The following is a 24,248-nucleotide window of genomic DNA, read 5'->3' on the forward strand; positions in this document are numbered from 1 at the left end:
GTCTCAAAAACTGATGGATCAAAGATGATACACTTGTCTTGTATTTCAGTGAAGTGAGAAGTGTTGGAGTCTCAAACATGGTAAATGTGTTTTCTAAGTGTACTCACCTGCCACTTCATTAGGTACAAGTGTTCAGATGCTCCGTAATTCAACTATCTAATCAGCCAATCACATGGCTGCAACTCAGTCCATTTATGCCTGTGGGCATGATCAAAATGACCTGCTGAAGTTCAAACAGAGCGTGAGAATGGGGACGAAACAGAGTGTGGCCACCTCTCGCTCTCTTTTCTTCCAGCGTGTCTTTTGATCTGTCCTACTTAGTTACCTCACCACCAACCGGCCTACAGTTCACACAGGCTGACTAAAACTGGACAATAGAAGATTGGAAAAATGTCTAATGAGTCTAATGAGTTTTGATTTCTGCTGCAACATTCAGACGGTTGGGTCAGAATATAATGAAAGCATAAAAGCTGTAACGGTGTAGGGAAAATGTTCTTTGCACATTTTGGATCCCTTTGTGCCAACTGAGCATCGTTTAAACACCACAGCCTGGCTTGGTATTGTTACTGACCATATCCATCCTTCTGTCACCCCAGTGTTCCCATCATCCAGTGGCTGCTTCTACCACGATCATCATGCCGCAAAGCTCAAATCATCTCAAACTGGTTTCTTGAACATGAATATTTCACTGTTTTCAAATGGCCACCAGATGCATCCAACAGAGCACCTTGAGGATGTGATGGAACGGGAGAGTCTCACCACTGATGTGTAGCTGACAAATCTGCAGCAACTCTGCGATGCCGTCATGTCAGTATGGACCAACATCTCAGAGCAATGTTTCCAACACCTTAGTTGTGCAATAATGTTTAAAATAAATTGAATACAATGAATATAAAACAAATACAATAATTAAATGATTCTGAACTCTGAATAAAACAAACAAACAGCCAAATCTGACTTCAACATTTGTTGTGTCGTTAGTGCAGTGAAGACTGTGAATGAGGATATTCTGCCCCGCAATCACACTCTCAAAAATACAGTTCACTGTTAAAATAGAGCTTTATTAGTTTCATTATAACACAGCCGCAGCACATTTGCAGACAAAGTGAATCATGGAGACGTTCACCACTCGCACGCGCACAAAGGAACGCACATACACCGTAAAGAGACACACACAGTCAACCAGAGAATGAAACACTCACACTAAACGTCTGATATCACCTCTGGATCGTGTCAGGAGAAGCAATGCCAGAGATTAAAAATCAGATAATAATGAACAACATCATCACTACAGTGTTGAGAGGAGGGGAAAAAAAAAAACAATCAGGGGGAAGGTATGAAAGTATTTAAACCACAGTGAGATCAAATAAATGTCCTGCATTACAGTTCTTCTTCTTGACTTTAAGTATGAACATGAGAAGCTGGAAATCAACAACACTGATAATGTAATAACACTCCTGCCACAGCTCACAAGCCAGTTGTCAGAATTTTGCTTTACTGCAGCACAGAAGCTGTAAACGGTCGATGAGGCGTGATGCTTGAGGAGCTTCGCTTTTGCAGGTACAGAGCGAAAAGCTGTGAGGAAAGTACCAGAGCGAGAAGAGACTCGATAATAAGCAGCGGCAGCTTAATCAGCAAAAAGCTTAGTATCGGCAACGCGCGAGTCAGACTGTGCTTTTCTCGCCAGAGAAGTAAACTTGCTCAAGTTGTTCTACTCGTCTTAAATTAGGATGGAGGATATGAATAAAAGAGGAAGTCAGTTTTAAGAGTGCGGTGACCTGTGGAGAAAATATCGCTGTCAGTAACACACAGTAGTTTGGTCCCACTAAAAGGGAAGCACGTAAAGGTTCAAAGCTTTCTCTCCACGCTGAAGCTGTGGCCTCAAATCATCTAACGTAAGCACTGATTTGCCTTCCTGCTATAAATCTGTAAACTGCAGTCAGTTTGGTTAGAATAGAGTTTACCTGTGGTTATTAGTCAGTTAATTTCAACAATACTTTTAGGTGCATGCAGTTAGTCCACGTAAGCTTCACAAGGACATTATTGCTAAGGATTCGCTTTGAGATGAGCTTCAAGGATTGGCCACTTACTAATTCACCAAATATGGCACAAACCTTTTGTGCATTTGTCAGATTTCTTCCTTCTTAAACACTCACACACTCTCACACACTCATTATTCAAATAACACTCAGCATCCCACGCACGCTGCAGCACTGGAGTAAACACCGGCTTCTCTCAGCACGGGCCGGCGCGGGGTACGAGTCGTCTTCAAATGTCCGCTCTTCCTCTTTTAATCTTTACCGTACCTCGCCGCAGTAGCTGGGAGCAGACTACAGTTTGTGATACTGGCACCGGTTAGTCCTGGTTCTCGCAGATCTGTGGGAACTCCTTGTAGATCTGCTGCACGATCAGCTTATCCATCTGTTTCGCCGTAGCGCTCCCTTCATCCTCGCCGGGATCTTCTTCCTCCCTGAGAATCCTCTGCAGCGTCCCCTGCAGATCCGACAGGCGGTGCCGGTGCTCGAGGTAGTCCGTCGAGCGCATTATGGAGTGCATGAGGGAGAGATACTCCATCCGCAGCTTCACAGGGAGGGACAAGGAGAAAAAATAATCATGTGCCTGACAAATATGGATGCAATGCATCCATGAAATATGATTTCCTCCTTTTGTTTGACAGTTTGACTTAAACGTTTTGCCTTTGAATCCCGTAACCCAAACAAGCAAACAACAGAATCACCCCTCTCTCTCTTTCCAGAGCCACAGTGGCCCACTAAAGCCCACTTCCTTATCAGCAACTTAATTACATAAGCAGCTTTAGTGTCCCACCTTGTCACCAGGTGAAAGGTCAGATATCTGTCGAACGGCGATGTCGATCATCACCATCATGTCGGTGCGGTAGAAGATGTCGGCAGTCTCTCGGCTGGCGAAAACATCCTGCAGGAACTTGAGCACCGAGTGCGGTGCAGGCGGAGTGTGTTTGAACATGCACACGGGGTCGTCTGGGGGCGGGAAAGGACATGAAAAATGTAAAAAAAAAAGAAGACGCATGAAGAATATTTATGAAGGATAAAGTGAGGACGCTCCCAAAAATAGTTTCTTTTACCGCCTCTGTTCAGGAGCAGCAGCACTTTCTCTGAGAGGATCTTGACGTTTTTCTGCTTCAGTTCGTTCATGATCACGTTGTTGCTGGGAGCTTGACACAATCAAGCAGCACAACTATTAAACTTCTTTCTACGTAAACCCATTTCAAGGTAAAAATGATCCAGAGAACACTGAAATTATGGCCTTGCTCCATTTGTTATAATTACAAATAAAACCAACTCCTTCAGGTTCCTGCTATGATTTGTACAAAAACGCTGATAAAGGCATCTGTGGAGGCCGTTCTCACCTGTGTGGTGCAGGTTGAAGGAAAGCACGAGGTTCAGGAAGATGTCAGGCAGCTGCTCTGTGGGATCAGAGGGATGCCCGTCCTCCACCACACCCAGCAGAAACTGAACAAACTCGGCATTCAAGTGTTCTGCAAGCAGGGAGAGTCCAGTGTTTTTTATTAGAGTGATACAACATGAAGTATGGTGACATTCCTGTTGGAATGTCAAAAGAGGGAATGTTGGGATTCAGAGATTCTTTTATTGCTACCATATAATTTGCCTTATGAAGAATGTATTAATAACATGTTTTACAGTATCATTTATCAGTAATATTTCCTACAGGGTTTATATTGCATTGAATATGTCTGTCATCACATTGACCTTTCTATTTTTACAGGTTGAGTTCATTCTATACACAATGCATAAATGTGCTTGGTTAGAGTTGATGTTCCATTCTAGAAGGTTTTAAGCTTCACTGGTGAGAGTGTCCAGATGATACATGCTGAGGGGAGATGAGAACATAGCAGGTTAATTGCATGCACGCTTACGATACACATATTAATCTAGTAGCAGGTCTGAGCGAAGGCCTAAGCGTCTTCTGCTTCTTTGAGACTGGCTGCAAAGTACTCTACTTAGTGATTAATGACGAGGGTCCATTATTAGCTCTCAGAGATGCTGAGACCTGAAGTTATTACCCTAAAAGGCAAGTAATGTAGAAAAGGGAAGTTATATGTCGGTGTATGGTTATTAGAAGTGTACGTGATGTACCCTTGTCTGCACGGGTTGAACTTTTGCCCGTCTGTCACCATGTATTTTTGAACTGTATTGACGTAGGTGTGATATTTTACCCTATAAAACCAGAACCCAGTGTATTCTTGTCAGAGCAAAACAATCCGTATGCTGATGGTTGGTTGTTCTCCTGTGATAATAAAACTCATCGTTTGATTGCACTTTTCCGGAGCCTCCGTCGTTTGTTGTCTGGTCTGAAGTTGATCGATCTCGCAGCACTGCACACAATAGCCTTTAGGCTGAGCTTTTAAATCACACGTGTCAAACTTCTTGATGTGTTTAGCTTGAATAAGCCTCTCATAATGTGCTGGAAATGATGACAAAAGCACAGCCAGGAAGCTGAACTCAAAGCACTGCTTTGTGTCACACAGCAGATTCATCCAATGATGAGAGAGCAGACATACCGTAGTGATGATATGGAACCTGCTCTCCCATTGAGAATATCATAGTTAGCAGCAAAGCTGTGTAGCACATCTTCTGGTGTTCTGAAGGAAAAACATTAAAAAAAAAAAGAGTGAATCAGACAAACGTGGGTAACTTTTAACTGAACTATAAAACAAGAGGAACTGCAATGAGTGACATTTTCACCTTGTGTGTCAGTCTGAAGATCTCTTGCCAGCTCCATGGGGAGGATGGAGTTGAGAAGGGCGGAGATGAGAGCAGCATCCAGGCTGCACATCGCCCCAAAAACTTTGAGCAGCAACAGCCGCAAAGACACACGGTGCTCCTGCACGAAGGCGACAATGAGACCGGATCACCACACAACATGCACAACAACAGTAAAGCTCTGACTGAGGTCAGCCAGGCTGAACAAGGGCGGCTCTGACAGATGCTTCACACAGATATCCAACTACACAAACACGAACATCGTGCTGATTTTGGGCTTTTAATAGTTTCTTTGAACTGTTTGTCCAGAGTCAGATGATTGTACAGCACAGACCGGACACTTTTGGAAGCCATCAAAAAGCTTCTGGAACAACTCTGGGCTCTTCTTCTTGGAAGAATTGATAAAGTTCATTTAAACTGGTTGGTTCCTGGCATGGGCTCAACTTTTAGGTGCAGCAAATGATTAATAGGGTTATGGTCAGGCCTTTGAGAAGCTTTTCCACATGACTAATTCTAGCCTGTTTTAGCCAAAACCAGCGATCAGTGTCCTGTCCGAAAACCCGGTTGTGTCCAAGTTTCAGTCATCTAGCTGTTGATTTGAGGTGAAGTTGAAGAATTTGGAGGTAGTTGTCCTCCTTCTTCTCGAACTGAAGAAGCTTCTCGGATGAGAGGTGAAACGTCTTCAAGCAACTTAAAGAAGTCCAGACGCTTTTCTTTGCAAGCTCCTTTGACTACGATGACCTGGATGACTGAGAACCTTCACAGACATATTGTCCTCCTTCGTTATTCCATCCACTTTATGCAATGTACCAATACCACTGGAAACAAAACAGTCCAGAGCGTGATGCTACCACCACCATGTTTGACAGCTGATCATCAAACGTTTCTCTAGAAGGTTTTCCCGTTGTTCTGAGTTAATCCAGCGAACGCTGTCAAACGAATCAATTTTTACGCAGGCAAAGAGAAACTACCAGTCGTATCAGTCATGATACAATCACGTTATGAGGCCTTGGTCTTTGCAAGTTAAAAAGCACTGTAGGACCTTCAGCACTACTTATTAAAAGATTACAGATGTGTATCTATACTTTTGACCTTCAGAGAAAATACAAAATAAATCCAAACTTGTTGAACCCAGTTCTTGTTTTTTAAAGCCATTAAAGATGTATGCTGTACAATCATTCCATCCTGGTAAAAGGAGAGTTTAAATAAATAATTAAAAGCCCAAAATGATGACATTCAGTGTAACTTCTTACCAAAAATATGAAAAATATCAAACACACAATATTTGCCGCAGTTCTTTCTGAGGCATCGCGACATTTTACGGTTGATGCTTTATTTTTATTTGAGTCAAACATCAAATCCTTTGTTGTGTTCACATCACATCTCACCATCTGATAATAGGAAACCAGGGACAGCACGTTCTCAAAGTCGTTGGCCTTGCACATCCTCTTACACACCTCTGGATTTGCATCGGTCTGAGGACACAAAGCAAAGGCAGTCACATTACATAACAATGAAACTTCATAATCCCCAAACAATCAGACTCCCACACATCGCAGGAGCGCCATTAACAGCTCATCTGGGCATCCCACTGTGGCTCAGCACAAACTGCCAACAAAGCTCCAGATTTAGTCTTTAAGTGCGTCGCTGGATTTGGGAGCCGTCTGAGCCGCTCTGATCCCATCAGACGCGTCTGGTATTTACTACACAACATCTGGACGCGTCCTGGGTTCGCATCACAGGCTTATCAGAGGAAATGTTCACATCACAATCATAACAACAGATCAGTCCTGTCTACTAGGTATGTAAAAACACATTGAAAAGCTTCCCTCTCCTGACCTAAATCCACTTCCTTCCAGTTTCCTTGGATGTTTGCTCTTCTTCTTCTTCTTGCTTGTTACAGTTTTATAAATGAATCCCGTTGGCATATTTAACAGAAACGCATACCAGTATCTTCAGCAGCTCCTCGAGGTAGCAGGCGATGAGAGCGTGATCTTCATGAAGCGCCCAGCTACGCTGCTGGGAGTCGTCCCGGTGACGGGCGAGGTCGCTGAAGATCACCTCCAGCCGCTGTTCATCGTGACACACCTGGCCCTGCGGCAGCGCCGCACTCAGGTCCTACAGGGACGGATAAGAAACATCAGCACACGCCTGCGTTTGTTTAACCCGTTACAGCGAACACACAGGCTCACACTAAAGGACAGACGAAACAACACTTTTGTTTTCTGTTTAGTGGATGGCTGGAGTTGTATTTCAGGTCACCTGGCTTTCGCTCTCATGTTTCTATGTTCTTGTCTCCATGAAGAGAGAAAAACATTTATTTTCTAATCGTTTCACTGCGTTTGAAACCTTCCAAAGAGAAGCCTCCTTCTTCCTTTTGATCAGAGACACACGAGCAAAGAATTTACTGGAACCCTTTGACTAAAAACACCCAAATAAAAAACTATTCCCCACTGCTGCTGTAACATAAAGAAAACCATCACTATCTCCAAACAATTATTAGTTATGTCATCCTTAAATATAAAAACATTTATCAGAGCAGCTTTAAAGGTGAAGACCAGAGTTTTTTCTTGGTGTTTGTGTTAATCATCCAGGATGTGCGCTAACGGAAACACACAGGGCCGAGCTAGAGGTGGCTGAGTTGAAAGATTTTCATTGGAGGTTAAGCGGGATTAGAAACGAGTCCATTGGAGGGACGGCTCAGGTCGAGCGGTTTGGAGGCAAGGCTGAGATGGATACAAAAGACACTGAAGAAAAGAAGAAGACCTCAGAAAAGATTCATGGATGCAGCGAAGGAGGACGTGCAGAGCAGTGGTGTGCCAGAGGAGGATGATAGGAAGGCAGATGACCTGATGTGGTGACCCATAAAGGAAGAATCCAATGAAGTCGATGAAGATCTTGGATGTGTGCGGGCAGCACAGCTGGGCACATTGACGGTTGTTTTATAAAGAGGCTGTCCTCCGCAGTTCATTAAGAAAGCATTAAAGCCAGCATGAACTGATGAGCCACAAAATTAAACTGGTATTTATCTGGATTTTACCAGCACTGACCCCCATCCCCCCCGTGGTAATGGCACTGCCGCGAGTCCTGGTCCAGGAAGCAGGTTTAGTGAAATTTGATTTTTTTTAAACACAGTATGAGACTTAACTCTGAGCTAACTCTGAATCTAACCAGCTTTCTGGCAGGTTTGTGTCTGCTCCCTCCCCTCCGTTGCTGAACCTGAAACATCTGTCTGACATTCAGTTTCATTTCCTCGCTCACACGGTCCACATCAAAGCTCATATCACAGCTCACAGATGGCATCTTGTTACAATTTATATAAATATTTGAGTCAAGACTGTGCACTGATGCGCTGAGACTCTAAAATGGGAAGAAATGTGGTTTAAAGTGGGACTTTGAATCCAGGCTGCAGGTGGTCTGAACCTTTGTGGCAGCATTTCATCATAAAACAGATGACAGGCTGGAAGAAAAAATTTTAAACGCTGTTGAGAACAATAAAAAAAAATCTAACAATATTTACTTTAAACCCTAAGATCCTTTCCACTACAAATCACCAAAATCAGTCTTCCTGATTTCAAAGGTACATGAGCTGCGTCTCATCTGCCACGTTCTTCGTCCCTCTCAGCTGAATAATGATATCCGAGGCTTTAATACTTCTATCATGAACATTTAAGTTGGGCGTTGACACTGAATCATTTCTCTGCCCCTGCTCTTTCTTCATCACGGTCCGCATCGGCACAAATTAACATTCCACTGGATTCTATTGGACGCTCTTCATCTACCTGTTGCCATGGTGAATCCTGCATGTGCTTAACTCGGGGTGAACATACTCTGAGTTGACCGATAAGATTTTCTGGAAGTGAGAACTCAAGTTTCCCATCTCAGATTTAAATGTTTGATTCAGAGTTTGTTAAACCTGCTTTCTGGGATTCCCAATCAGGATCACAATCAAAGCCATGGAGTAGAACAAACCAGACCCACGAAGGCTCCACCCCCTTGAGTCCAGCTGATCTGCTGCCAAACACCACAGGACAGCACCCTACTCACGTCCTGAGAGTTCGAAGTTGCCATAGCAACACAAGGCAGGCTGTTTAACACTGTGGCTGACTCTAATTTTGATTTTGTTTGAACTTCTTCTTCTAAGTTGAGTGTTTTACATATTAAAACAACCTGATGAGACCGCAGACTATTCGAGCTCTTCGACAGGATGTGTGCACACATGTCAGCGTGTAAACACAGGATGGAGCCACAAGTTGGCATCTACTGGGATTTGGGGTCACATTACCCACTCCACCACAATCTCCACCTGACAGCAGTGGAAACAGAAAAGCGTGACGCTTGTATCTAAAGATGTGTGAGTGATCCTGTGTGAACTGCCCTCGCTGCTAAATGCAGCGGGAGCTGAAACTCTAAACGACTCCGGCGTTCTGCTCTTAAACTGGCTGGGCGCCAGTGTGCTGGAGCCACGCCATGTGATGAAAACAAATCTGACCTTGCTCTCCACCAACGAGACGAGGACTTGCTCCAAAGCGGGGGAGGCCTGCGGCAAAGTGGTCTGCAGATGGGCGACCACCACGCCGACGGCGACCCGCGACAGCTCGTAGCTCAAGCCCGTGTTCTTTCGCACCAGCTCGATCAGTTCAGCTCCAATGGTCATGGGAACCACCTCAGAGGTCGAGGAGCTGCCAGGAGGGTTTTCAGCAACAGACGGGGGGGCGACGGGCCACTCAGGCTCCCGCTGGTCCTCCTCAGCAGCAGGAGCAGCAGGAGCAGCAGGAGAAGCAGGAGCAGCAGGCTGTGGAGGGGTGCTGCGCTGGGAGGGTGGGGTAGGCTGGGGGGGCTGCGGTGCGGGGCTTTTCTTTGCAGGAGCCGGCTGAGGAGACGAGTCAGAGGGCAGCAGGTCCGGAGGCGGCCCGGGGGGCTTGACACGGGACGGCACAGGAGGAGGAGGGGTGCTGGAAATACTTGGCAGACTGACTTCAGAGGAGATCGGAGAGAGGGAGGAGCCCGTGTCTATGGAGGTGGTGCTGATCGAGAGGGAGGGAGCAGGGGACGAGGGAAGAGAGGACACTCTGGAGGGGACCTCTGGCTCTGCTGAGAGAGAGGAAGAGAGCTCCAGTTACAGAAAGGAGAGCGCAAACAGGAATGACTAAGAATAGAGCTGCAGGAGCGAAAACACTGAGAGCGTAATCTGTTTTTAGGTGACGAGTGCAAGGCTTAAAGTCACCTGGACGCCGGTGGTTCCTCTGCTTTTCAGGGGGAGGCGGAGTGATCGGAGCAGCACGCCGGGCCTGAGGTGGCACCTGATGGAAGGGACGGAGACAACAAACATGTCATCTCGCGGTCCAGGAGGAGCACAGCTGGCTGACGGAGATTTAACTTCCACAGCTCAGCATTAACATTGAACTCAGAGAACTAATCTTTTTAAGATAAAATAATCTCATCAAACACTCAAAAATATCCACAGAAAAAATGCATTCGCGTTCCTATTTTTCTATAAAATTAGATATTAAAAAAATGTGTTTTTTGATGCGGTGATATTTTCTTTTGTGCACAGATTATTCTTATTCTCAAATTAACATTTAATCTTTTCTTCACAGAGGAGAAAGATCCAGATTCACGTTGCTGCTCATCTTTGCTGCCACATGCAGACATGCCTCACAAAAAATGTGTTTACAGCAAAGTCTATCCATGAACAGATGGTGAAGCACTGCGTGAGAAAAGGAGCAGGAATGATAAAAATAAGTAACTAATGCGGTTTATTGGTATTAACGTGTTGTCTATTGTTACAAAATAATTATGGGTCACAGTAATTACCAACTAGTAGCAAAAAAAAAAAAAAAAAAGGGCTCACAAACAAAGCTCCCACATTTCAGGTCCCTTGTGAAACCTGAACAGCACATATTAAAAAAGATTAATGGCACAATCACAAAGACGACCAAGTGTACTTACAATTATACTAACAAAAATAATAAAAAATTGTTGGGTTAAAAAAATGTTGTGTATAAAATCAAGACAGACACTGAAAGCAGGTCACGCTGTGGAGGAACCAATGAGCAGATCAACCTGTTATAATGCAAAAAGTCTTGAGGAACGCCTCATTCGTTATGTGCTTGAAATGCACCTGAAAGTCAATATTTGGTATCATGGTTCTAATACAGCAAGTTTCTCAAACTGCTTTATACAACATGCCTCACAGACCCATTCATACAAGCACTTTTTTCTACAGTTAAGTGCTTTCTGTCTGACATTCACACAAATTCATACTCCCATGAAGGCATTACAGAGCAACTCAGGGTCAGTATCTTGCCCAAGGATATCTGGCATGCAGACTGAACCACCGGCCTTCCTATTAGCACAAGACCTGCTCTACGTCCTGAGCCACAGCCGCCTCTTCAGCACAGCCTGAACTCTCTTAGTCAAACTTTCTTCTAGTTTCTTTAAGCAGTCTTCAGGAATAGTTCTCCAGGCTTCTTGAAGGACATTCAGAGCTCTTTTTGGCTGCCTTTTATTTGATTCTGTCAAAGTGATCGCACACAGCTTCAGTAATGTTGAGTCTGAATTTGGATTCATCGCTCCCTCCGCTGTTGCCACTGATTTTTGATGGATCAACTGCAGAGCCAGATGCATTGTTCAGGTACTGTGCCAGGTCTTTGCTGCATTTCTGTTGGCCATGACTTTCAGATACTGTTCATCAGCTGTAGATAGATTTTTTTAATACCTGACACTTCCTCTTTTATTCTTCACCTGTCCAGTTTCCTCATATTTATTAAGTACACACTAACTGGTTCTTTCCTGTGTTGTCTGTTATATGTAGACACAACGGTGGTTCATCCTGTGAGTTAGGTGCCTTTTGTATGCCTGAATGATTCACAGTCAGGTTACAGGTAAAAGGATTGAACTAAAAATAAGTTAAAAAAAACAGCAAATGTTCAAAGAGAAACTCTAAAAGACCTTTAGAAAGCCTGGAGAACTATTGCTTAAGACCACTTAAAAAAACTTCGTCTGACATCTTGAAAGCAAAATATAAAGAAATGAGGAGTGGCTCAAGACTTTTGCACAGTGCTGCATGATACACAAACACCAGCATGAAACTTTTCTTCATTTTTTTTCAGAACATTGTTTAGAAATGCGACCCGACAGGTACAGAGCGGCTCTGACTCCACTCTTTAAACTCCTTTTTCGCAGCACATGCACCAGAGCAGCATCACAGCTGAGCAGACAATAATAAACAATAATATTTATATGTATATATCAGATTGATTGCCATGCCCTGCACCTCTTGCATGCACCGAGGCTTTTTCATGTTAATAATTCACATTTATATTAACAGATTAATTGGAGCATGAGGTAAGAAAAACTGCACCTGCTTGTTACCTGATAAAAACCCTGTTGTCCTTGCATACTGTCCATGCTTCCTGATAACGGCACGCTTCCCTGTCGCTGATAGTCTCTGCTAAGGCCATTGGGTGGAGGAGGGGTTTGACTGAGCGATATCTCACTGCTGGAAGATGGGAGGCCCTGTTTGTGACTGGCGGAGGACGAACTTCGCCGAGCGAGGGTCTCCTTTCTGTGATGGATGAGCTTTCTGCGACAGAGGAGGGCAGCGATTCAAACACAGCACACAGAGAAACACTGAGCTGCACCATCTCCATAAAGAGCTTCACTCACTGCAGAACATCCCGCTGCTCCAGATTGTATTTGCCTCCATTCTTTAAGGCCACATTGTGGATTCCTTCGATCGCTCTGTCGATGGACTGCAGTACCTCATCCTGCTCTGGAGCCTGAGAGAGAGAGGCGGGGGATAAACTCAATGAAATATTAAGTGGCATACAAAATGATCAAAACCGGGCAAGCCATATGGCTCTGAGGGTGAGACAAACTGGGACGGTTATCTAACATAAACAGCCTTTTAACCAGAGTCACACATGCTCACTGAGGCTGCACATTCAGGCCAATGTCATTAATTACAGTCAGCGCTCCTCTCCTGTGAGACACTTTTTTTTTCTTTTAAATAACATGCTCTGACTAGTTCACTATGAGTCTGGAGACTGCTGAGCTCATCTGGGTGTGACTGAGAGGGAATCAAAGTTATGTGGAAGGAACAGCTACTTTTGAAAACAATGAGAGAGCAGAAAAGGAAAATGATACACAGTCACAGGAGGAGATTAGTTCATCTGAGCAGAAACAATGGCTCTGTGTGGCAGAGGTGGTGGCCTTGAATCTGCTCTATCTCTCATCCTTACTCAGTATTTCCCCTTGTCATCCTCTTATATTGCATCCTTTCCTGACTCTTTTCCTGTCCCATCCTCCTGCAAGCTCCTCTCTGTCGCAGTCAGCAACTGCAGTGCAGGAAGAAAAAAAGCCACCCCATGTCCCTCCATACTGCAACCTTTGCAATAATTTATGGCTTATTATTTCGCAAGCATGCATTCCCCCACCCTGACACCCTCAACATGGCTTGCACTGCAGCACATATAGCGGTACACTGAATCCGTCTGATCGCATCAATTCAGCCGCTTTACTACGCATTCCCTGGATTTCACGTCACCCCAGGGTGCAGCTCGGTCACTGATGCCATTCACTGAAACCAAAGAGGGAAAGTGAGCATTGCAAACATTGTTTTTACCTGGATTTTTTCGATATACGAGGCGGGGATGTAGCCGGTTTCCCCCGAGCTGCAGTGGGACCCCAGCCACCAGTGTTTGTTGCTCCTCTCCAGGATTAAAAAGCTTTCTCCGGCCGCAAAGTGCAGCGAGTTGGGCTCCGAGGATCGGAAGGCGTACAAAGACCGGTACATACTTTAATGACACTTTAAGACAGCGAAACGACCCGATAACGACAGAGAAGGGTTATCTGGAGATAAGCAGTGCCCGAGTGCCGAAATCTGCTTTGCTGGGGATGATTTAAAGCGGCTACGAAGGCATGTCTATTTACAATGCAGCTCGGATCATCTGACCCGACTGTTACCGTAAACACCGTAGGAGGGCGCTGTCACATCCCACCGAACACGCCCCCCAGACATTTTAATCAAAGACAGAGCTGACTTAGTATTTTATTTTATATCAACTTCATTGAAATTTCAGCTAAATACGGATAACACCCGACATATAGGCGACAAAAACGGAAATAAAAATGACATTAATATTTTAATATCTATACTTTTACGTAAGAGTTACCTCCATGCGTATGTAACCAACTGTTAGCCGTTATCCCGTTAATTTCGCCCTCTCCCCTTTTTTTTTCCTTCAGTACGTATTATTATTATTATTATTATTATTGTGCATCTGATTAACTTAAATGCGTGATGTAAACAAGATAACGCGATGTTTTTTTTAAAGAATAAACAAAAAAGGAATAAATGAAAGATGTTCGACTTTGCATTACACAGCACCGGAAACGAGTGCCTGGTGTTACACTGTGTTATGCCCCCCAGCCTGCCACCGGTTGGGTCATTTCTCCATTTCTCTGTTAACATGGCCACTGCTGCGGTTTTTGCCAGATTTCTCCTTCAGAAATCAACCCAGGGCTTTCTGTTCTCCTCCAGAGCGGTGCCCGCTTTCAGGAGGTAGGGCGGTGTTTCGTTTTAAGGCTCACGTTTCATTAACTTACATTGTCAAAGTATTTATGAGCATACAACCTGCTATTGTTTTGACTATTATTAGTTGTTCAACACCAAGTAGTCACCAAGTTTCTTTAAGAAGTTTTTTTTTTTTATCCCGCAAACCATCTAAATCTAATTTGACTGTGATATATAAGGTAAAAGATCATATCCTTATATTAAAGAAGCTTAGCGGCTTAATGTTTGTCATGCCTAAAATGATTTTAAAAAAAAGGTAATAGAAATTATGCAAGCTTATGTCATGAATGAACTGACTGCTTTATAGGACCCTTTGATATGGTATCACAGGGCAGCATATTTTATAGTTACACAGCATGAAGCCTGAACCTGAGCACTATAATGGCGAGGAAATGTGACTTGGTGTCAGATTGTCAGGCTAGTCTGAATATTTCAGAAACTGCTGGTCTACTGGGATTTTTCCACACAGCCGTTTCTAAGGTTTGCAAAGAACAGTCCAGAAAAAAAAAATCCTCTGACTAGCAGTTCTCTGGATGAAAATCCCTTCTTTTTGTCAGAGGTTGCAGGAGAATTGTAGGAGAATGGCCAACTTTGTGGTTGACAGAAAGGCAGCAGTAAATCAAATAACCACTTACTGCAGCCGAGGCATGCAGAAAGGCATCTGTAAGTACACAGTATGTCGAACCTGGCATACTTTTGGCCACCTAGTACCAGCTGAGCATCATTTAAACATCACAGTTACCAGATCTCAGTCCATTAGAGCACTTTTGGGATGTGATGATGGTGGTGTTGCACTGTCTTTGTTTTGTTTTTTTTTGCAATTTTTGCACACTTGCACTTTATGTAATCATGTATTGATTGTCTGTTATATGTACCACCATGGTCTTGGAGGAACGTTGTCTCGCTTCACTGTGTATTGTACCACTACACATGATTGAAATGACAATAAAGCCACTTGACTTGAGTGTAACTATGCAGCTGATGGGGAAATTTAGATCAACCTAAACTGCAGTTCATCCAGGTTTAAATTTGAGATTATTCTTATTTATTTATTGCGTTTGTTCATCATATGGAGGACCAACACTGATGTTTTGTGCAAGAAGGGTACGATCAATTTGTGCAACAGAATGCTGGAGCTCTTCTCTTAGCCTGTTGTCTCCTGGCAGCATTAGTGCCAGATATGCCAGCAGGACCAACAAACAAATTCACAAGGCTGGAACCATCATTGGTCAGAATCTGGAGCTGTCTGAGTCACTGAGCGACAGGAGGTCACTGAAGAAACTGCACGTGGACAACCCACCACACCCGCTCCACTCCACACAACAGAGGCAGCAGACCTCTAATCTACTACTATCTCATACCTACCTGTCATACATGCTGTTTCCCGGGCTTATATTGCCAGTCGCACTGCTAAAAGCCGCTGGTGAGACTCCATCTGACCAGAGAAGCTCAGAATCAAAGAAGTGCTGATCTAGCTCAGTTTTCTGGAATAGCCTGGAAAGAAAGTGTGACAGCAGGCTAACATTTGCTGCAGCTCCTTAGACGAGCAGATATTTTGGCTCCTGGCTTGCAGAACGAGGCCTAAAGCTTTTGGCTCACATCCTTATCAGTGGGTTGGCGTGTAAAGTGGGCCGTTGGGCAGCAGCTCCGTGGTGCAGCCTGTTTTTTGAAATTCAAAGTGCAAAGATTTCTATCTGTTTCACACCCACAGTTTTTCAGTACTATAGAAAACAATTGCTACTGTTTATGGTTCTGGTTCTAACTTACTGTGGGGGTCTTGTTGTCTTTCTTTAGCCCATTTTTGTCCCGAGCTCATAGACTGGAACCCTCCGATGACGAGTTGTACCAGCGCACCACAGTCTCTGTCATGCAGAAGGATGTAGACAATGGGGTCCTCGTCCACAGCTACAGTTCTGCAGGATTCAATATCGATGGAAACAGGGTGTATGGGCCTTGTGCCGTGCTGCCTCCTGCTATCCTGCAGTGGAAGGTGAAAGTGCTTTCCAGTCTGTCCTTGCAGTTTGTGAAAGTTTATGAAATTCTCTCTTTTTTTTCATTTTTTTTGTAGTTTATTTTAACAACTATATATGTGTGTGTGTTTTCTCTCTCTGCAGATTGGAAGTTCGAAAGATATCACAGAAGAAAGTGTTTCACTCTTCCACATGCTTGAACCAAAAATAGGTACCAATATACGCACTAAAGCAGACCTTTAAACAGATGACTGATGATTTTGTCAATTCTGCAAATTGAACATTACAATAATCTAACTTGCTTGATATGAAAGTATGGACCGATTTCACAGATTCAGTTAAAGATGAGTTTTTTAAGTGGTACAAAGCAGTTCTGGTAACCTTGATTATCAAAGCTGAGTTCACTGCAAAATGATGCCATGGTTTCTGACTTGTTTGAGGTCTTTCAGAGACAGAGTTGATTCATGTGAACAAATCTTCTGTCTCTGACTTTCTGAACCAACAACAAATATCTGTGTCTGTTCTGCTTAGTTCTAAAATGTTCTAAACATCCAGTAATTTTTCAGAGTAAAATGATCATCAATGTGAAATGATAGGTAGAACCATGTATCATCTGCATAAGAATATATATTCTGTCTTCTTTAAAGATGGAACCATACAGGAACATTTAAAGGTTAAAGAGGTAAAGAACCAAGGGCAGACCCCTGAGGAACCCCTGATTAATTTTTACTTTTGGAGTTTTTTTGGAGGTGTGATTCAGTACAATTCAATTTTATTTCTACAGTCAACAACGACAACAGTTGACTCAGGTCACTTTGTATTGTAAGGTAAGATTCATTATTGTGATGAAAACCAATCGAGGACCGGACCTGTTAAACCATCTGCATCATGAAGGCTTTGAATTAAAATGTTATGACCAACAGTGTCAAAGCAGAACTAGCACATGTTTTCTTTGTTTGTTTGTTTTTTCTAAGCTAGTTTTTAACCAAAACTAAATACTGAGAAAAGTGAGTTGGTCCACAGTTATTAAAAAAACCAAAGCATTTGCTGGGTTATCTGTCATGGTTCCCGTCTTGAAAGTCTGCTCTGGCTCATTAGTCAGCACCACCAACACTCTGTATGTGGACTTGTGAAAGTGTGAGGAACTGAGCAGTGGCAGTGAGAAAGTGCAGCTCCGTTTGTATAATGGCTCCACCACACTGTTGGCACAGTCGCTTGTCTTTTGGCAAACGTCTGTTCATGTGTCTGCCTGTTTTAACAGTCGGGCAGCGAGCGCGCTCAGTCTGTTTCAGCTCAGTCTGTTTCAGCTCAGTCTTTGTACATGAGAATCATTTGTGTTCCACTGAGTGAGGTACATTAATGTCCTTGCCAGAGTGTCCACTCTCTTCTATGTGTCCACTGAAATGTTATTGTTAATGTTATCTGCCTCATTGTCTGTTCTTCCTGGTTTGTGAAGAGATTCTCGTGCTGGGCACAGGCGCACGACTGGAACGAATCAACCCCTCGGTGCTCGCACTTCTGAAGAGTAAAGGCATCTCTGTGGAGGTGCAGGACACGGTAAAATACAAGTGATCCTGTTCTCTTTCTGACAGCATGGCATGAGCTAACAGACACTGGAATACTTCTTATTGTCTTCTTTTATGTCTTTTTTCATTCATTTATTCTGATTTGCAGCCAAACGCGTGTGCAACCTTCAACTTCCTAATGAGCGAGCGAAGAATTGTAGCCGCAGGCCTGATCCCTCCATCACCCAGCACAGCACTTGAAGTCCTTGGGAACAACAACAACATGTAGAAGGTGATCACTACAAATGGTCAGCAGTTCACTGATGATCTGCCTGTGCACAAAACTCCAGTAGTAACAAGCTCCAACACTTTATTACAACACTTATTTCCTTATAGACAAAGTTAAGTGACTCTTTTACACTTTTCCTGACATTTATAGTGTCGTACCAGAAGATGTTCATTTAAAACTTCTTTTTAAACTTTGTCTCTGGATGATGTCAGTGGGAGCTGATACCTTTAATGTGGTCATCTAAGGCGCACACCTCTGGCTGTTCAAACCTGTTTGGAAGGATCAGCCAGTCAGGAGAAGCTAGCTCAAGGGTGAGGAGCTAAAATGCTAAAAGCTTAATTTGTACAGCTGAGGGCTGCACAAAGGCCCAGTGTAACATAACTATCTGACAGTCTATAAATACAGAGCTGTAAACGAGTGCAGTAGCAGCCACCTTCACCCAGTGATCTCTGTGAGGTTTGTGTACCAGTGAATGCTGATTTTGGGTTTCCTGTCACACATTTCAGTCAGCATGTGGTTGCACATAAAAATGTCTCACATCACCGTTGTAATTCTGCTTATAGCTGCTTATAGCTCTGTGTGCATGAGTTTAAAAGAAGACTCAAGTCAAGGAATCCAGAATTAGACTGTAATAAAGTGTAAGCATGTTCTTATATATAAACACAAGTTTTGCTTGTATAAAAATATAAATGCTTTACCGCAGCATAAGTGTAATGTATTTTTATTGTTTACAATAAATCAGTAGTAAGATCACCTCAGCATGCAGTGTTTTCATTTTGAATGTGATCTGGGCAGCAGTTAAAGGGGATCGTTTGTTAAAGAAATAATTTTAATGTGGCTACCAGAGGTGCTGGTGGCCAGTGTCCTTCATTTGGATAAGCCTCTTTACTCCGTGCGTCTGTCCGTCCTCTGCATCTAGCACGCTGCCGCTGACAAGCTGTTTGTGCAGCATCTAATTTATTGGCTTTGTCCTTCTCACACATAAGCCCCACAGATAAGAGAGTCCAGTAATCCTTTACACATCAGTGTGATTCATCGCTAATCATCTGTCTCGGTGAAGATGCCCAGCGTCAGGCTGAACACTTTAAACCCTCATCGCTCACAAGCTACATGTTGCAGCTCATAAACACTCTCACTGATCAACACTTTAAAAAAAATCTATCTAATTAACTTTAACTTTGGTTAAAGTTACCCATCCCTGTTGCTTGTCACGTGTTCCATAATGTTGTGCTGTGGACATTTATGTGCTTTTTGTGCAGAGGAGGTTTTTTTTTCTCCTGTTCTCATGCTGTCCTCCCAGGAGCCCAGCATGAGTAGAGGTCTCTTTTTTTTCCCCTCTTGTACTTTCCTATTGTAGTGTATATTTCAGTGTTTTTTTTGTTTTTTTTTCTGTAACGCTACCGATCTCTGACCTGTATCCCCATGTGATGTCTGTGTTGTGTGTGTGTGTGTGTGTAAGGCCATTTCACTGCAGGGCAACCTGCATGTGGCGAATAAAGCCTTGATTGATTGATTGATTGATTGATTGACTGACATCCAGTTAGGCGACCTCTTTTCCTTATGCAGAAATTATTCAGCCATACATAAGTGAATTTGAAGAGCAAACAAACATTGAATGTGAAGGTAGACACTACATTCAATACTTTCACGACATTTTCTGTTTTTTAGTCAATATAACTTGATAAGTAATATAAAATAAAATAAAAAGTTTCACTCTGGTGTAAACAACCGATGTAAAAACTATCCAGCAGAAAAGTCATATTGGTGTATTACCTTCTCTCATAACAAAGTAGCAACATCATTATTTAGCAGATTTTCACACGAGAGAGAAATTACAGCAAACAAATTAAGAGGCAAAAGAGACGTCAGGCAGTTACGTAGCACACTCTCTGTTCAGTCTACACCCTACATCACACCCTCTGCTTTACAGCTGTGGCATATAATCATCCATGAATGATGATTATACACCACATACATTTACGGCCTCCCAGCTGCTGACATCAAGCTGTCCTCAGTCGTCATCAGAGTTATGAGACTGGTGCCTGGATCCTGCAAAGCTGAGCTCTGTCCCTGTGAGTCGCTGGTACATGTCTTTGATGTCCTCACACTCAGTCTCAAAGTGGTTTGTTGCATCATACGAGCGGGACACAAATATCTAAAAGGACAGAAGAGATTTTAAAAAAAATTAAGGCCACCATCCTATTTTCAGTCGTGTCATTGCTTTAGTTTTGGGGAAACCCCATCATTACCTGACTCTTTTTTCCATCTTCATTTGGAACTAGCAGATTGCTGACAGACACAAATCTGAATTCAACAAGAAGGAATTGCACTGAATTAAATCACACCACAAAAACACAAACTGTCAGATTTAAGTCTTCAGAGTGTCACTAACTTGTGCACGATGGGTTCGAGGAGCTCGAGTCCTGGCTGCAGTTCTTTCTCTGGGTTGGTGGTTTCTGCAGTTGTGCTGACTGTGGCGATGTACATCCCATCTGATGCCACGTTGTGCGCAAAGGACACTACAGATATATAAATGTCTGCATGGAGGAGGAAGTAGTAGAGGAGCAAATCCAGGAAGAGCAGGTCAGAGGGTTCAACTTTGTACATGTTAGATATTGTGGTAGTATAACTTAGTACCTGACTTCCTGTTAAGCTGAGTTTGAGGGATGATGATCTGACAGGAGCTGACATCATGAGTGTGTTTAACTGGATGATTTAGAAAACAGATCGCCCTAACGACACGCCCCACTTTCCTCACTCGATTGGGAACGTAGCTGGGATCACAGATTAACTGTTTGCAGTGGAACAGCTGTTAGAAGGAGAGAAAAAAAGACCACATCAGTGGGAGTACAAATGCCTCCTGGACAGTGACTGCAGGGCTTAATTTTGTCTACTCCACCTTCCCCTCAGATTTCACAGCTTTCACTTTGCCACTATCCATCACAATTTCATCCACTGCCCTGTTCAGCAGGAACGTTCCTCCATACTCTGCATTCAGTCTGAAACACAAAGAGGACTGGATCTTATAAGTGCAAGCATGAATGTCTGAACGTTTCCTTTAAACAGCTTTTATTATGCTTTTCTTTATGTGTGCTAGAAAGTGCTATAATGGCACATGCTCACATTAAAAATGAGAAAAGTTTAAAAGAAAGACATCAGCATCTCTGAATATTTGGTTTTATAAAGTTTTTCCCACTCTTGGCTCTGAATGTTGTCATTAAGACTGGATTTCCCTAATGTGATCATTTCAGGTACGCAGCTCTAGCTTTGAGAAGATAAGCCCCACCCACCTGCTGCTCAAACCTTTTGTTTGCAGGAGCAACCAATCAGAAGAAAGTTTTCTTAAAGGGACGTGGAAGGAAGCCTTTGTTAAAGGATGAACTGAGGGGCTTGGTATATGATAAATAAGATTAATTTTGAATTGTGAATCATGCTGACTGGCTGACTGATTGACTGACTGATAATATGGAAATTTAAAAAAGGGGCCACTTTTAACTTTCAGTGGAAGAACATCCACTAAAGGTCATGCTTGCTGGAGGCTGATGATGATATACTTGCACTGAATCCTAGAGTGCAAATATCTAGGATTTTTGCACTCGAATTAAAATAGTCGAATTAAACTAATTAAACTGTTGATGAACATAAATCAAAGAACTAGTGAGAACCTGACCTGGCAAAACCCTGTGGTATCTCCCCGAGACCATACAGTGGGTAGAGGTACGGACTGGTGTTTCGACAGGACAGCGAATCGGAGTACAGCCTGATCCGACTGATGGTTTCCACACAGGGCCGGTCCAGGTAACTGCGAGGACGGCAGGTAGACAGGTTTAAATCATGCCTACTAATCTGTTTTCAGTGTTGTTTCACTTAAGTTCCTATAACTGACCTCTCACTGTTGTGCAAGGCTATGGCGTGACCTATAAACTCTATGACATCAAGTCCCAGGTCGTAGCGATGGAACAATTCCCTTGTGGTCGTTTTGTGAGGATCCACATCATGGTGGGTACGAGGGTTTCTTATGTCAAAGTTCAGAGCAAAGAGCAGCAGCTTCTTGAACCTCCTCTTGTCGAACATGCCCATCAGATCTGAAAATATGTTTTTTTCAGCGTTATAAAGCTATGGCCGTCTGAAAACTTGTCTTAAAAAGTGGAATGACTTGATTTGGCACCTGAAGCATCTGCGTCTTTTTCACTGGCGGGGACTTTGTGCACTTTTCCTCCTTTGTATACGTAGCTGCCTTCTACGACTTTAAAGTCCAGATACCGAGTAACCTCGGTGTGCAACAAGATTTTTACCATCTGACCTGCACAAACCACAGCACCCAAAAATTAAAGCATGCTCATTTCTATCAAAACAATCAGCAAGACATTGCACAAACACCTGCCAATAAACAGTAAACTTTCACCGGTGGAAAGAAAAAATTTGGAGATGAGGTCAACATTCCACTCTTTCCCTCTGCCCATCGATTTTGGAGGACCAGGAGTCTTAAACTTCTTGTACAGCTGCAAATAAAGGAAACACCTTATTATCAGCAGTGTTCAAATGAAGGTACGTGCATGCATGCTCATGAGTTTTGTATTTGTTTGCCTGCACCTCCTCAAGGGGAGAAATAGATGCACTCTCTCCTCCATAATAAGGATTCTTATCAATGTGGAGAACCTTTTTCCCACTTAGAGTCATTAAACCAGAGAGGATGCATTCCTGAAAGAGATGAGGAAGAAAACAGAGGGGCAAATGTGTCCGAATCAGCAGCTGGTAGTTTAAGGTATACAGATCAGGACTAGACTAAAGAGGTAATTGCCATAAATCCTCCTTAGCAGCCAGCAAGAGCTTAACAAGTCTGCACGTGGATCATTAGTAAAAGCGAGAAAAACATGGCAGAAAGTCCAGTCACTTACAGACTTTAATCACTTATTGAATCAAGAGCGAAAAGAGGAAATGAAAGAAGTCATGATTGCAAGTGCTCAGTAAAAGGACTGTGCCTCTGCTTGAGAACTGTTTTGGTAAGGTCGCAGTTATTGTGAGGCATCTTTTTTTTTTAGCACTTTGCAGAAAATATATATCTTGCTCACAGCGGGGTTTCTGGTTTTGGTCAGCTCAGAACATTTCCACCTCAGACCACATGACAAAAGATGGCCTGCTCAGTTCACGGGGTTCAAGCTTTGTACTGACAATAAAGTAGGCATAAAATCCTGTTAACCAACAGAATCATATATATAGAGAGATTCAAAAGAGATTATTTCATTTTAGATTTTACAGCAAATATAAATTTCGTACCTTCAGTCCAGTTCCAAGCACGATAATATCATATTCTTGCTCCATCCTCACTGAGTACCAGTGCTTTGTTTCCGCAGCCTGTCACAGTCTATGAGTGTGGGTCTGTGTGTAGTAAGACAGAAACAGGTGTGATGATGATAGGTGACACCAATTGCTTGGTGTTCCCCTTTGCAATAATCCTCTTAAGACCCATCTATGCAGTGTGTGTGTGTGTGTGTGTGTGTGTGTGTGTGTGTGTGTGTGTGTGTGTGTGTGTGTGTGATAGAGAGAGATTGGCTCTATGAGCTTCTCAGTCACTGCAGATTGAGGTATTATTATACATATAATATATCCCACTGTTGTAATGATACTAAGTCACATTTTCAAATTACTGTGTCTGTTTTTCTGTTTTTTGTTTGTTTATTTTGTTAAAAATTATATTATTGAAGGAAAAAGAGTATGCTGCTTTCTTGTAATATGATTACAATCTGTAAAACAACCAAGCAACAAACAAACAGCTATATTAATGATATGCTATCGTGGTTATAAATTGAAAAGAAACTAAATGCCAGGTGGTGGAGAAAAAGTACAAATGTGCATATTCTTGAGGTACTTCTGTTTATCACCACTAGGTGTCATAATATGAACAACATCCGTCCATAAAGTTTCATGTTCTGTATAAAACTAAAATATAATAAATATTTTTCAATATTTTCCTTTATGTTGTATGTGGGTTTCAGTGAGCCTGCTTGTTTTTCTTTCCAGTAACAGTATAGTACATTCTATATATGTTTACAGTATACTATTTCCTCTGAACTGTTAAAACAAATTAAATATCAATAAATATCTAATACATTTCTAGTATTTTTTTTCTTTCTCACGTCT

At 42.8% G+C, this 24,248-nt stretch overlaps 3 protein-coding genes across 3 annotated transcripts; 1 reads left to right on the top strand and 2 right to left on the bottom strand.

Annotated features, from left to right (window-relative positions):
• Nucleotides 1-1,048: 1,048 nt before the first annotated feature.
• nckipsd (NCK interacting protein with SH3 domain) lies at nucleotides 1,049-13,706 on the bottom strand. The gene is made up of 13 exons (XM_085354221.1): nucleotides 13,393-13,706; nucleotides 12,435-12,547; nucleotides 12,141-12,351; nucleotides 9,991-10,066; nucleotides 9,256-9,857; nucleotides 6,711-6,881; nucleotides 6,152-6,238; nucleotides 4,746-4,884; nucleotides 4,562-4,642; nucleotides 3,389-3,517; nucleotides 3,104-3,193; nucleotides 2,827-2,999; nucleotides 1,049-2,580 (listed from the first exon to the last, which is right to left on the bottom strand). The coding sequence occupies exons 1-13, from the start codon at nucleotides 13,561-13,563 to the stop codon at nucleotides 2,356-2,358; spliced, it is 2,268 nt and encodes a 755-aa protein (XP_085210347.1). The 5' UTR covers nucleotides 13,564-13,706; the 3' UTR covers nucleotides 1,049-2,355.
• A 482-nt stretch (nucleotides 13,707-14,188) lies between these two features.
• ndufaf3 (NADH:ubiquinone oxidoreductase complex assembly factor) lies at nucleotides 14,189-18,853 on the top strand. The gene is made up of 5 exons (XM_085354223.1): nucleotides 14,189-14,331; nucleotides 16,138-16,333; nucleotides 16,458-16,524; nucleotides 17,770-17,870; nucleotides 17,988-18,853. The coding sequence occupies exons 1-5, from the start codon at nucleotides 14,189-14,191 to the stop codon at nucleotides 18,105-18,107; spliced, it is 627 nt and encodes a 208-aa protein (XP_085210349.1). The 3' UTR covers nucleotides 18,108-18,853.
• Nucleotides 18,854-20,118: 1,265 nt separating this feature from the next.
• LOC146632261 (rab GDP dissociation inhibitor beta) lies at nucleotides 20,119-23,429 on the bottom strand. The gene is made up of 11 exons (XM_085354224.1): nucleotides 23,385-23,429; nucleotides 22,701-22,808; nucleotides 22,513-22,609; nucleotides 22,276-22,410; nucleotides 21,994-22,192; nucleotides 21,778-21,909; nucleotides 21,007-21,106; nucleotides 20,745-20,916; nucleotides 20,500-20,644; nucleotides 20,357-20,411; nucleotides 20,119-20,262 (listed from the first exon to the last, which is right to left on the bottom strand). The coding sequence occupies exons 1-11, from the start codon at nucleotides 23,427-23,429 to the stop codon at nucleotides 20,119-20,121; spliced, it is 1,332 nt and encodes a 443-aa protein (XP_085210350.1).
• Nucleotides 23,430-24,248: the final 819 nt, after the last annotated feature.

Source organism: Diplotaxodon limnothrissa, linkage group LG5 (genome assembly GCF_057381915.1).
Source record: "Diplotaxodon limnothrissa isolate DT_005_m linkage group LG5, D_limnothrissa_male_GT1.1, whole genome shotgun sequence".
Taxonomy (NCBI): domain Eukaryota; kingdom Metazoa; phylum Chordata; class Actinopteri; order Cichliformes; family Cichlidae; genus Diplotaxodon; species Diplotaxodon limnothrissa.

Bases quoted from the DNA above. Each gene is read 5' to 3' on its own strand.
- LOC146632261 (XM_085354224.1), bottom strand. From the start codon at position 23,429: ATGGAGCAAGAATATGATATTATCGTGCTTGGAACTGGACTGAAG. The intron at 22,411-22,512 runs GTGAAAGTTTAC...TGGTTTGTGCAG, and splicing joins CAAATTTTTTCTTTCCACCG to GTCAGATGGTAAAAATCTTG. The intron at 20,645-20,744 runs GTACTAAGTTAT...TCCTCCATGCAG, and splicing joins TCAGCTTAACAGGAAGTCAG to ACATTTATATATCTGTAGTG.
- nckipsd (XM_085354221.1), bottom strand. From the start codon at position 13,563: ATGTACCGGTCTTTGTACGCCTTCCGATCCTCGGAGCCCAACTCGCTG. The intron at 10,067-12,140 runs GTAACAAGCAGG...CCCTTCCATCAG, and splicing joins GACAACAGGGTTTTTATCAG to GTGCCACCTCAGGCCCGGCG. The intron at 3,518-4,561 runs GTATGTCTGCTC...CCCTGCTTGCAG, and splicing joins GGTTCCATATCATCACTACG to AACACTTGAATGCCGAGTTT.
- ndufaf3 (XM_085354223.1), top strand. From the start codon at position 14,189: ATGCCCCCCAGCCTGCCACCGGTTGGGTCATTTCTCCATTTCTCTGTT. The intron at 16,334-16,457 runs GTGAAAGTGCTT...CTCTCTCTGCAG, and splicing joins CTGCTATCCTGCAGTGGAAG to ATTGGAAGTTCGAAAGATAT. The intron at 16,525-17,769 runs GTACCAATATAC...TGGTTTGTGAAG, and splicing joins CATGCTTGAACCAAAAATAG to AGATTCTCGTGCTGGGCACA.